Here is a 13,516-nt window from a genome sequence, read left to right as displayed (position 1 = left end):
ATCACGAGTGGCCTAAAAATCACCAGGGCGTCCTGCACTTAGGTTCTAAGCTGAAAGCCCCTGTAGATGTTCTAATATGTTGATGAATTTGCATGCAGGTGCCCAAAGGTGATAAGGAATTTTATTATCTTGTGGAGTACACAGAACTTCTGTACACTTATACTGCTGAATACCACAGGACATGATGGATGCCTACAGTGGACCTTTGGGACATTTGTGATTTAATGTTCATTTGAATACAAATATTTGCAGACTCCAGTCATACCACTTATTAAGCCAAGAATGGCTTCCTGGTATGATTTAATCAGTTTACAAAAGGAAATATTCAAACAGAGCTGCTCACACAATAGCAAAGTTAAACAAATGATTTTAATGTACACATTTACACTTGTATTAATCCTACATCTACTTCCACCACGTATGCAAAGTAACTTCATCACAGAATGTTAGAGCTAGAAGGGACTGGATTATCTTGTCCAATTCACCCATTTTTACAAGTGGAGAAACAGATCTAGAGAGGATCTGGGGTCACATAGCTGGTAGGTGGGAAAGTTGAAACTCAAATCCAAGTATTCTGACTGAAGACTCAATACTGTTTCCACTAAATCATGTTACCTCTCATTTACATTCAAAAACTAAGTAGTCTTCCACAGGACATGACTAGGATGGACTGTGCTTGTTAATAAACAGCACAGGGCAGATTCCAAAACGGTTTTCTTGGCTCTAACATTCTCACAGCCCATGAAGCAGCTTACTGAAATCTTCATTCCAGTATCTTACTTGAGAAATGGCAACACACAAGACACTAAAAGGATCTTCCCAAGGGTGCTGTTCTTCCCATATTTAAATCATAACTCTTGGGCTATAGAGACTGAATAATAAATAGGTCTATTTTCTATCCAGAATGGGGAGGTTTAGTTAACAAATTCACAAACTCCACCCCCCACAACTTCCTAATAGTGTAACTTAAATCAACGGTGTTTTGAAACTTCAGAAAAATTTAATATTTGTGGGAACTACTAGTGTTTACTCCATTACAGAATTCTATCTTCTCTAGTTATCACTCCACAGAGACAATCTATATTTGTTGCAGCACAGAGGATATGAAGATGTTTATTTTCCCATTCAGATCAGACACAAGCCTCTTCACTTCCTTCCAAATGGATCAGACCACACTTTTAATCCTACGGGAAAAAATAATATGAAAATATTCAATAAGACAGGTTTCAGCTTCAAACCTCCAACCCCAAGTGAACAAAATGACATTCAAAATTCAGATGTGCAAGTCCACACAGTTTAAAACAGCCCAGGCACTCTGCTGGAATCCAGGAATCTGAGACAGCTAGAATGCTGTGCCAGCCTTGAGGGCTCACTTAAATGGCTTCACAATCTCCTCACAACAGGAAGAAAGCTATCTGGCCTAGTGAAAGAAGGAACTTTGCCACAAATTACTAAACTTTTATTTAATAAGCCATTCACAGACCTAGAAATCATTCAGTTTCAGACAATTCAAATTTCCTTAAAGTAGCTTACTCTTTAGCTATAAAGGTGGCCCTCTGCTTTTTGTACAAAGAATCTGATATCAATTAAAATAATCCACAAGTAAACAGTATTTTCCCATGGGGTTGGCATCTAAATAGGTGTTTGGTAAAACCTGTAAAACACCCACTCATATTTCATACTCAATTGCATATTTTACCTACCTAATTTGCTGTATTTTTAATGCCCATTTTAAATATTCAAAACAAGAATGAAGCAAACATGCAAAGATCTAGGTTTAAATACTCAAATTGCCCATCTTAAAGCTTTCCTTGGGAATTATGTAATGACAGTTATTAAGAAATAAATCCAGTATAATTAGTATATGGTCCATGAGACAACAAAAACGTCTTCACCAAATAGCAAGAATCTACCGCATCATTACTTGGCAAATTAAAAGTTTTATGAGTTTACCTGGTGGCTGCACATCTGCTTGGACAATACCAGCCCGATTTATGGCTTGTTCCAGCTCTGAGAAATACAAACCAAAATATGACTTTCAGTGAGAGAGGGGAGAAAAGCTGTGCTTTCAAGGGCCAAGGTCATGGGATAGTCCTGGATAACCAAATTAAGAAAACTACATAGAAAAGCTATTAAATTCAGGGGTGCCACTGAGCTATCATCATCTGTGGTTTTCAGGTAGTAGGAGTTGGATCCCTTAAAGCAAAACACAGAGCCTTTTCTACATCATTCAACCAAAAAGGGGAAAAAAATCCTTCAAAGGAGAGTTTTTCTAATGTCTTATTCTTCGTGCTCTCAGCATTTCTGAAAGGCAACAAAAACAAAAAGAGACTAATTTTGAAAGAACTTGTGGGCATGATATCAAAAGGAAAATGCTGCTGAAATGAAGGAACAAATACAATTAACAATACAATGCAACTTAAATATCTGCACTGCACTTCATGGAAGAACAAGAGAGGAAATATGCTATGTTTTTGATAGGAAATAGAGCAGAAAATTAATCTCTGGGTGGGCAGCTTTGGTTTGGGTAATTGAAGCTTCCCTAATTGATTGCAGGTGTTGTGCCAATTAGTAATAGCATTTAAGCTACAGAGGCTATGCCAGTCTCTCTGGAGCTGTCCTGAACGTGCAAAGGCCAAGAGAAATTGGGCATTTTCTGTCTGTAGGCTTCTAGCATTCTGACATCTTTCTAAGTGGTTTAGAATAAAACCAAGTCTTGTGAAAACAGAGACTTATTATTTTAAGAATCTTGCCAAACAAATGGTGGTATTTTGGGAGACAGACTTGTAGCCAAAGGACATTTACTAGAAAATTATAATAATTAAATTTTGTAATAAAACCTTTGTTTTAATCAGACTGACAGTGTTTCCTTGAATCTACATTTAGCTCTTATACTATTTAACGTTGGATCATTTTCTTTACTTGATTTTCTAGCTTCCTATAAAGATACAAAAGGCATGACCCAACCAAAAAGCAAGAATTTATACTGAAAGCTTATTGCTTTTACAACCCCTATCCCCCACCCCAAGGAATAACTGTCCACAATGAGTGATCCTACTTTACTTACTTTGTTGATAAAAGAACATTCAATTCTGTATTTACAAATAGAAAAATGAGGGTGGGATAGTGAGGGTCAGTTTCCTCTGGGAATAGCCACCCAATTCTAGGACATGAGACAATGATGATTCACTAAGAAAAAATGAAGTCACTGTATTACATTTAATTAAAAACTAACAGGTGGAGAAAATGGGAAGAGGAGCAGGGAGACAAAGGTTGTTAGGGAAAAGGTTTAGACTTATTCTGTCCTGTCCTAGGTCCAAATGTGTGTCTAAGAGTGATGTATTTCAGCTCAATGTAAGAAAGAACTTCCTTATAGTAAGAACTATCCCCAAAGGGGAATAAAATGCCTTGATAAGGTGTTTATAAGATCTTTCCAAAGATGGAGATCTTCAAGCAAAGATTAGATGACTATTTGTTTAGGGATACTACAGATTCAGTAGTGAGGCACGGGGCTGGCCTAAATGACCTCTAGGTCCCTCCAGTATGGATTCTGGATTCTTCCAGTGGGAACTATGAGAATTAAGTATGTTTGAATAATACTTCTTAAAGGCAGTAACTCTACCTAATTACAATGAATTATCAGGCATCCATTAATCTGTAGTTATCTGACCTGACTGCTATACAGAACAGCATCCTTTCCATCCACATTCTTGCAGAAACAAAGCCTTCTTTGTAAAAAACAGTTCTACAAGAAGGGTCACTTTGAAACAAGTCAAGAGAAAATAACAACGACCATAGTTCACATGATCTGGGACAAAAGCATGTATACTTTTCTCTGTAAAGAACCAAAGAACTTTTCTCTGATAACAAGAGAATGGTGGGAAAGACTGCCTATCAGTAAACAGAGGCAGAGATGCTATAACTGAACCAGCAGTCAGAAGGCCTAGGTTCAAGTCCTAGACCTGCTGCTTACTAACTGGGTAATCTTGGGTGAGCCATCTTAATGCTTTTAGGCTCAGCTTTTTCATCTGTCAAATGGGAACAATATTTGAAATGTCAACCTCACAAGGTTGTCATGAGAACCGCAGGATCTGGAGATTGAAGGGTCTTTAATGATCATATAGGACAACCTCTTATTTTACAGATGAGGAAATTAAGACACAGAGAGGTTAACTGAATGCTTAAAATCATACAAAATCTGGGCTTCTGATTCCGAATCCAGGGCTACTTCCACTACACCGCATTGCTACTCGCGCTGTAAACTGTAAAGCAGTATATCAATGCAAGCTGCTATTATTACTAAGGAGATGATTTTTATGGAAATCAGACGTCTTGGTAGCAGACACTCTTCTCTAAGGTACGATAAAGCAAGTGATAGAAAGCAAAAGAAACTTTCTTAAGGACAACTATTATCCCAATGAGCCTGTTCTGAGAAATACTGAAGGATGTTGGCGATGCTAGAATATTTAATTATTCCCTAACCTACCGTAATGCCATGGAGATATTACCAAGAAGGGAATCTTTGTCCTCACAGATTTTTACTAATTGTTAATGAGGTCTGAGAACAGCAAAGAATTTCTCTTAAACAGGGTGTAATCTCTTAATTCTTATTTTAATGCTGATTATCGTTGTGGCTTTGCTTGGGCTAGTAATTTAAATACTTTGCCAAACCAGTTTCTCCCAAGTGATAACTGAATATTAGTATCTTATCTACATCACAAGGTTCTTTAACCCATGAATGTTTTTGAAGTCTTAGTGCTTTTATATAAATTCACAATATTGAGCAAAAACCAAGCAAGAGAGAATACTATTACTTGGGAATGTGGAATGAGAAAAGAAAAGTGTAACACAATGTAAAGAGCACTGGATTCTTCCACTTACCAGTTGTGTAACCTTAGACAAGTCACCTAATCTCTCTGAGCCTCAGTTTTCTTATCTTTAAATTGGGGGTAATAGCACAACATTTCTTTGTCAGAGTAACTAAACTGATAGATCAGAAGAATGTTATAAACATAGGAAACCTAATTTAGGATAGCATATGATAAAGGCTCTCAAGCCATCCAGGTGAACAATACTGAAAGAAGTGGACAAGATGATTAAGTAAAACTCAGACTCAGAACCAATGAGAGGTCATTAATGGAATGAAATAGACTTCAAGAGATTTCTAGGTGAAAAAGGCGTCCTTGGACCTGGGCTATTTAGTACTTTCATCAATAATTTAGATTAATTCATAAATGGCATGCTGATCAAATCTGTAGATGACACAAAGCTGGGAGGCATAGCTAATGTACTAAATGAGAGAAGGATCCAAAAAAATACAACAGGCTAGATAGAACCTTAGGATAAATCTGAGAAGATGAAATTTAAGAAGGATAAAAGTAGAGTCTATGGGCAAAGTACCTGAATCCAAATAATTGAATTCAGAAAACTGTACAAATATAGGATGGGAGACAAAATCACGTGAAAAATATCTGTATAGGTTTAGTAGAATACAAATTCAATATAAATTTATAGTGTGGTACAGCATCCAAAATTAGCTAATGTAAATCTTAAACTATAATAATAAAAGCCATAATAGTGTCTGGAATGAAGGAAGTGATAGTCTCATTGTATCTTGCCATGGTCAGACCACATAAAGAATACTGTGCTCAGTTCTGGGCGCAATACTCTAGGAAAGACTTTGCCAAATTAAAAGGTGGTAGAAGGCAGAGGAGTCAGGATGGTGAGGATTGGAAAGAATACCATGAGGGTCAGCAGAATGAACTGGGTACTATTTACTTACAGTAAAGGGCAGGGGAGGTGGGGGGGGGTGGGAACCCAACAACATAATTGTGTTGAGAATGTTAAGGATTTAGCTTCTATGTAGAAGCTGCAGGGAAACTGATTTTAAGTGTGACTGCAAGCTTCTGCACTCTCTCTCATATATGTGTGTACACAGATAAACAGATACTGATATATGGGTATGCGTGTATATGTCTATCTATACATAGCTATAAAAAGCTAAGCTTCCTAGCAATTAGAACTATCCAAAAGTATAAGGAAGCATCTCAGGAGACAATGGAATCCCCTTCACTAGAGAGAGGTCTTTAAGTAGAAGCTGAATGACCACTCATCATAGATGTTGTAAAGGGAATTTCTGTGCAGGTATAGGTTGGACCATAAGCTTCCCTCCAACTGTGAGATTCCATGATTCTTTTTGCCCCATCTACACCAATTAAATTCAACAAACCTTTATTAAGTACCTACCATATGCAAGGCACTATGCTAGGAATTTAGAATAAAAAGACAAAAACACAACAGTCCCCATTCCAAGGAGGGATGAGATCCACAGTCAATACCTGAGGAGATCCCAACAGGCAGCACATGGGCATAAAGGAACATGAACAAGTACATTCTAGCATGGAGGTGGCCTATGGGGGTGCAGAGAAGCAGGAAATGTACTGTCAAGTTTTACAAGCAGCTAGTAGTCCAGTTTGGATGAAATGAAAGCACACAGGAAAGGGAACAGTATAAAATAAGGCTGAAATGAGAAGTAGGAACATAGTTAAGTTGAAGAGTTTGAATCTTATCCTAGAGGCAACAGGGAGCTACTGAAGATGTTTGGGCAGAGGGGTGACACAAACAAATAAGGATGAGGAAAAATTATTATGCTACCAGAAAAGCAGTCACTATCCCTCGCAATGAACTCTCCATAGGCTACAATTTTACTCTCACAGGAGACCTGACTAAGCATTTGGAACATGGACAAGGCAGGAAAAGAGACTAAGGACTTCAAAATGTGAACCGATTAGAACTATGTAAGCAGCAAAACGATTCAAAAGCAAATGTTAAATATTATTGGTTTGAAGGCCCTTACAACCAACACAACTCTGCCCCCTGGTGCACAGGCAGTGGTTGGCCTTGCAGATTTAATTGGAGAATTTAGTAACCAAAAGGTCAAAGAAGAAGAATGGGTGAAGACTGATGAGTCTCACTAATGTAGTTACAAGAACCCACTGCATGTTTTTAAAGTCTTTAAAAGATAATTTTTTGTTCTTAATTTTCATATCCTGAAATAAATCTACTACTTTGTTATCTGACTAAATAGTAATTATTTTTATGTAAAACTCCTACCATCAAATTACTAAGTCCCAACTGGCTGCACAGCATCATAACATGTAAGTAAGGATTCTCTATTCTGTAGATTAACACATGGAAAACCAGGGAAGGTTAAACCAGCTACCCAAGCAGAACCAAACAACTACTTGGCTTATCATATTTTATCTAGTGATGCTTGGATAATTGAGTTGCATCCCTAGGGTGTCCATGTGAACCAGTGAATGAGCTAAAAGTTTGTACCACCAGTCTATCCTTATTAATTATACTATACTCAGCTGGAAAAATATATTGTTGAAGCACCTAAGAGTAGGGTACAGTGATCTAACAACACAGGAAAAGCCATGACACAAAAGCTAGGAGATCTGTAGGCAGAGTCCCAGTGATTGTCTTTGTCATTCACACTGGTGCAAATTATGGGGCCCCACCCCTCATCAGAAAAGCTGGCTTGTATAAAACTTGAGTCCAGTCTATCATCATTCTTTCACTAGCACAGATAGCTTAAGCCTCACTAGTGTCCTTAGCAGCAGCAGCAGCTTCCCCAGCAGCTCAATAAATGCTACATAAGCTTGTGAAAGACGACACCCTTCCTGATGACACAGGGAGTCTTACTACAAAGTGCATCAATTCTAACTTCTCATATCGCAAATCTGCAAGGCTAGAGAGGATCCCTAGAGATAAGTGATCGATCAATCAATCAATCAATCAGTCATTTATTAAGCATTTACTATGCAGAAGGCACTGTGCTGAGTCTCTGCCCTCAAGGAGCTCATTTTCCACCAGAGGGATACAATATGTTCAAAGACAAGTGGAGAGAAACTGGGAAAGGCCTTACGAAGGAAGTGGCAAATTGAGCTAAGCCTTGTAGGGAACTAGGTGTTCCAAGAGGTAAAGGTGAGGAGGGAGGGAATTACAACCTTGAAGGAGAGCCTGCTCAAAGGTACTAGAATAGGGGACATCATGTCCAGGGAAAGCCAGTTTGGCCAGACTATTGAGGACTTGAGGGGAATAATGTATAATCAGCCTAGAAAGATAGGCTGGAGCCAACTCTGGAGAGTTTTAAATGCCAAAAAAGAGAAATTTGTATCCTAAAGGTAATGAGAAACTATGGAAACTTCTTGAACATAAGATCCCATGTTCTGGGTTGACCTACATCTTAAGAATATTAATTTGACAGCTTTGTAGAGGATGGATTGGAGAAGGGAGAGACTGGACACAGGGTGACCAACTGGGGTGTTATTTTAATAATAGTCCAGGTAAGAAGTAATAAGGAGGTTGTGATTTAAGTAGAGACAAGGGAACTGATTCAAGAGACACCAAAGAGGTAGAATTAACAATACTTTTAACAGTCTGGGTATACAAAGGGGGTTGGAATGACAAGTCAAGGATGATTCTTTGCTTGGGAACCTCAGTGTTTGAAGTTAGGAGGGCTGAGTTTAAGGGGAAAAATAATGAGTTCAGTTTTGGATCAGCTGATTTTGAGATGCCTCCGAGACACCCAGGTGGAGATACGAAGCACACAGACAGAGACTTGAGAAAGGAGCTCAGCTGAGATTTTAAGGCCAAATATGTAGATTTATTTGGGAGTCATTTGCATAGATCCATACCATCATATGAGATAACCAAGAAAGAAAACGTATAATCAATCAATAAACATTTATTAAGCACCTACCATGCACTATGCTAAGCAAAGGAGACACAAAAAAAGGCAAAAGAGAGTCCTGTCCTCAGGAGGTTTATAATCTAATGGGGGAGACAACATGCAAACAAATATATACCGAGCAAGCTCTATACAAGATCACATAGGAAATAATTAACAAACAGAAGGCACTGGAATTAAGAGGGGTTGGAGAAGGCTTCCTGTAAAAGATGGGATTGTAGCTGGTACTTGAAGAAAGCCAAGGAAGTCAGTCGGTGGAGTGAAGGAGGGAGAGTGTTCCAGGCATGGGAGATAGCCAGAGAGAATGCCTGGAGCCAAGGGGCAGAGTGTCTTGTTCCTGGAACAGCTAGGAGGCCAATGTCACTGGATCTAAGAACACACACTGGGGAGTAAGGTGTAGGAAGGTGTAGGAAGGGGCTAGGTTACAAAGGGCTTTGCATGCAAACAGAATTTTGTATTTGTTGCTGGAAGCAGTAAGAAGCCACTGCAGTTTATGGAGTAGGGGGGGACATGGCTGATTGGAGGATGGGATTGGAATGGGAGAGACTTTGAGGCAGGTGGACCCACCAGCAAATCAAGGTGGGGCAGCTAGGTGGTGCAGTGGATAGAGCTCCAGCCTTAGGACCCGAGTTCAAATCTGGCCTCAGACACACAGCACACAACACATAACAGCTGCGTGACCCTGGGCAAGTCACTTAACCCCAATTGCCTAGCAAAAAGCAAAACAAATAAATAAAATAGAGTAATCAAGGTGTGAGGTGGATGACAGCCTGTACCACAGTGGTAGCAGCATCAGGGAGAAAGGTAATGAATTAAATTTTGGACATACTGAGTTTACGATATCTAGTGGATATCCAGTTCAGGATGTCTAAAAGGCAGTTGGAAATGCAAGACTTGAGGTCAGCAAAGACTGGTGCAAGACAGGTATATTTGAGAATCATTAGCATAAAGATGGTAATTAAATCCATCGGAACTGATGAGATCACCAAGTAAAGTAGTATAGAGGCAGAAAAGGGTCCCGAACAGGACACTGAGGGACAATTACAGTTTAGAGGGAGTGACCTGGAAGAGGATCCAGCAAAGGAAATGGAGGAGTGGTCTGATACGTAGGAGGAAAACTAGGAGAAAACCAGTATCTCAAAAAACTAGAGAAAAGAGACTATCAAACTCTGCAGAAACGTCAGGGAGAATAAATGGAGAAGAGGGACCAGGACTGAGCTCTGGGCTACACACAAACTGAAAGCAGGACATAGATGAACCTTCTGCAAAGAAGAATAAGAAGGATCAGCCCAAAAGGCAAGAAGATAACCATGAGACAAGCATCACTAAAGCATGGGGTGGAGAAATGTGTGGGAGATGGGAAAGCGCACAGCGGTATAAGGGGATCCCTAGTTGCCCTCATCAAAGTTTGCAGTTTACTCAATTCCCACTTGGAGAGACATGGCCCTGAGGTTCTTGTCAGGGTTGAAAAGTAGCTAGAAGAGAGTGATAAGAGTGACAGAATCTATAGGCTAGGCTAGAGTTGAGGGGGCTGAAAGATATAAGAGTGACTCTTCTCTAACATTTCCCGAAGTCATGAAAAACTTGTTCAAGTCCTATAGTCCCAAGAACTCAATCTCCAAAACTGAGCAGTACTGGGCACCTTGAGTCTGGGTGAATGAGCTCTCTTAAGCTGCTTGGTTTATAGTCAAATGAGAGCCTGGACCCAGCTGAGGATGAGGAAGGGGAAAAGAAGGGTGAGATAGGGTGCTTAGATTGGCATGGGCAGGGAGAAAAATTTTCATTTGTTTCCAATACTGGATTTGGGAGACAAAAGTTCTCAATTCAAATCCCAATTCTACTTGTATAATCTTTTAAAAAAAAAATCAATAAACATTTATTTTTAAAAAGAAAAAGTGACCTTAGAGGTAATCTAGTTTAATTTCTTCATTTTACATATGAATAAACTGAGGCCTAGAGAGGTAAAATTATTTTCCTAAGGGTCATACAGGTAGTATCTTCTTGTATAATCTTAACCTGTCACTTAGGGACAGACAATGGAAGAGAGTTGGCCTGAGTCAGAAAAACTTGGGTCTAACCTCTCATCCATGCTGGCTTTGTGACCCTGGGCAAAAACCCTTACCTCTCAGTACCCCAGATCACTCTAATGGTATTAAGTTGTAGAGCAGTGGACAATATGAATTGGTTGAGGGAGTTTCTTCACTAAGAGCACTCTAAATCAATGAAATCACAGGGACAAAACAAAAACCAATAACCTCGACACTCTAGGCTTCATCTGAATATTTGAGAGTGGTATGAAATATGCTAAGCACTGTGCAAGGCACTAGAGATACAAAGGTAAAGACAAAAACACAACAGTCACAAGGAGGGGGAAGGAGGGATAGGGGGAGGAAGGAGGGATGGGGGAGGAAGGAGGGATAGGGGGAAAGCTTAACATGTTAAAAAAATAAGTATAAATATAAGCTAAGTAGTAATAAGCACAAGCAAAAGAGAGATCTAGATAGTCTAAAATTCTAAGTGCTCTAAGAACTCTAAAATTATTTGAGAAAGGAAAGTTGATTTTTAGCTGGGGGGATGAGAAAAGAAGGAGGTAGAGTCTTAAGATGGCAGGAGTAAAGGTGATACAGTGATATAGCAGGTTGAGACCATGCTATGGTACTTCAGAAAAGTCAAGTCAACAAGCACTAAGCGCCTATCAGGTGCCAGGAACTGAGCTAAGTGCTAGAAAAGGAAAAAGGAAAGGCTAGGGAAGCACCATCTGTTTCACCATGGTCATGTGCAAAGGACATCTGAGAGAGAGATAAGTTGGCAAGCTATTCCTTTCCCAACGCCATCTTCCTAATATGCAACATAATTTTTACACTTAACCTCAATAGGATATTGCTTGAATGGAAGAAATCATGGGATGTAGTGGCCATAGCCAGAAAATATGAACTGCAAAGTAACAGCTAAAATGGATCCTCACTTATACACGAGAGAGAACCAAACCTAGGGAACTACCAAAAGTTGCGGAGTTTAAAGAGAGCCTTTTTCATTTTCAGATACATTTTGTTAGTTTTTCTGTTATTTGTGTTGAACAATTGCAATTTTTCTGCTAAACACTAAGGCTCTGGTCAAAGATTCTTAATCTCTTTTGTGTCATGGACCCCTTTTGCACAATTTGGTGAAACCTATGGACCCATTCTCAAGAATGTTTTTAAATACATAAAACATATAGGATTACAAAAAAACTAATTATACTGAAATGCAATTATCAAACTTTTTGTTTTAAAGTTCATGGACTCCAGATTAAGAACTGCCCTAGTCTAAAGCAGAGGAAGTTGGCAGCAACTGAATATTCCATGAAGTTCCATAAAAATATCTTTATTAAATTAACACATTTTTTACATCATTATTATGCCGTGTTAGTATAAGTTTTTATATTTGGAATCTTTAAAAATGTATATCACATTCTCAAGTCTAATTTCTTAGGCCTTCTTACCATTCTAAAATTCCTCACTTTCCTAAATTCTCATTAATTTGCTATATAAGATTTCTCCTGGATGGGCAGAGGGGGCTTGCTAGCAGAAACTTACTTTAGAAAAAACAATTTTCTCCTATATATGCCAGTGTTTTTAATGTGATAATTTTCAACAAGATCTCTTTTTAGGCATGCAGTCTATATTTGATCGTAACCTACATTCACATGAATATAGTATTAGTAAACCTTAAAGTACGGATGACATGACTTAGACAGTAGCCTGGAAAATGATCTCATGCTATTTGCAGTTTACACAAACTGCCTCATATTTCATAGATTCTGCTCTTCTACTGAGGGCATCTTAGGATTTGGCCTCTGTAGGCTGTCATTATACCTACAAAGAACTCCCTCCACATTCACCTACTGATATCTTTCCCATCCTTCAAGGCTGAATTCAAGTGCTTTCTCTTCCAAAAAGCCTTTCCTAATACTTCTAGCTAGAAATGATCTATACTTTCTCTTATCTCTCATACTGTACTGTTTGTTGTTCTTATATGTATTTATAATACGTATTTATGACTCGTACTCAAGTTAGTTATATATTTTTCTTATCTTCCCTATTAGATGATAGAGTCTTTAAGATCAGAGACTGTACCTTGTTTCATCATTGTTTTCTCCAGGTAAACCACAATGCATCGCATATAAAAGATACTTAATAAACATATACTGAATTAAACTGAATCTTAATAAGAAGGCACAGCATATCAGAATAACATAGACTAGGATAGACAGCATTTAAATTACAACATCTGCACTAAATGAAATTCTTATACCCTAAGTGAGTGGTTCATTAGAAACATAATGCTGTGTCAACCATACGAATGATGAAAAGCCCCTTTGGGGTTCCCTCTATATACAATAAAACTACATAATTTTGTTTGATACATCAAATCTCAAGAGCCAAGAGTTATATTTGAGTCTTACTTATTCTCCCCAATCTTCTAATAACCTTGAAGGCAATGATAGCATCTTCTCTAATTCTATGTGGTATTTGTAAACCTCATAGCACTTAATAAAACTTAAATGCTTGTGTTAAGTTAAAAAATTATCCAAAGATCACATTGGAGCTAACATGAAGTAATTACAAATGCAATCTTATGATCAATAAGCATTTATTAAGTCTACTATGTGCAAAGCACTGTGCTAAACACTGGGGATACAAAGAGGCAAAAGTCAGTTCCTGTCCTCAAGGAGCTCACACGCTAATGGAGGAGACAAGCAAACAAATATGTACAAACAAG

The 13,516-nt window shown here is 38.5% G+C and overlaps 1 protein-coding gene across 1 annotated transcript in view; it reads right to left on the bottom strand.

Moving 5' to 3' along the window:
- Positions 1–349: 349 nt before the first annotated feature.
- Positions 350–13,516, bottom strand: part of SMIM20 (small integral membrane protein 20) — a 21,754-nt gene continuing 8,587 nt past the window's right edge. The window contains exons 2-3 of the mRNA XM_027836029.1: positions 1,954–2,010; positions 350–1,184 (exon numbers count right to left, since the gene is read on the bottom strand). Coding sequence (XP_027691830.1) covers positions 1,147–1,184; positions 1,954–2,010 — 95 coding nt within the window. The 3' untranslated portion in view covers positions 350–1,146. The remainder of the gene's footprint in view (positions 1,185–1,953; positions 2,011–13,516) is intronic.

The sequence above is a fragment of the Vombatus ursinus genome, unplaced genomic scaffold (genome assembly GCF_900497805.2).
Source record: "Vombatus ursinus unplaced genomic scaffold, bare-nosed wombat genome assembly UNPS02014818.1, whole genome shotgun sequence".
NCBI classification, from domain to species: domain Eukaryota; kingdom Metazoa; phylum Chordata; class Mammalia; order Diprotodontia; family Vombatidae; genus Vombatus; species Vombatus ursinus.
The sequence above is the reverse complement of the archived record's forward strand: the minus strand, read 5'-3'. Positions and strand labels throughout refer to the sequence as shown.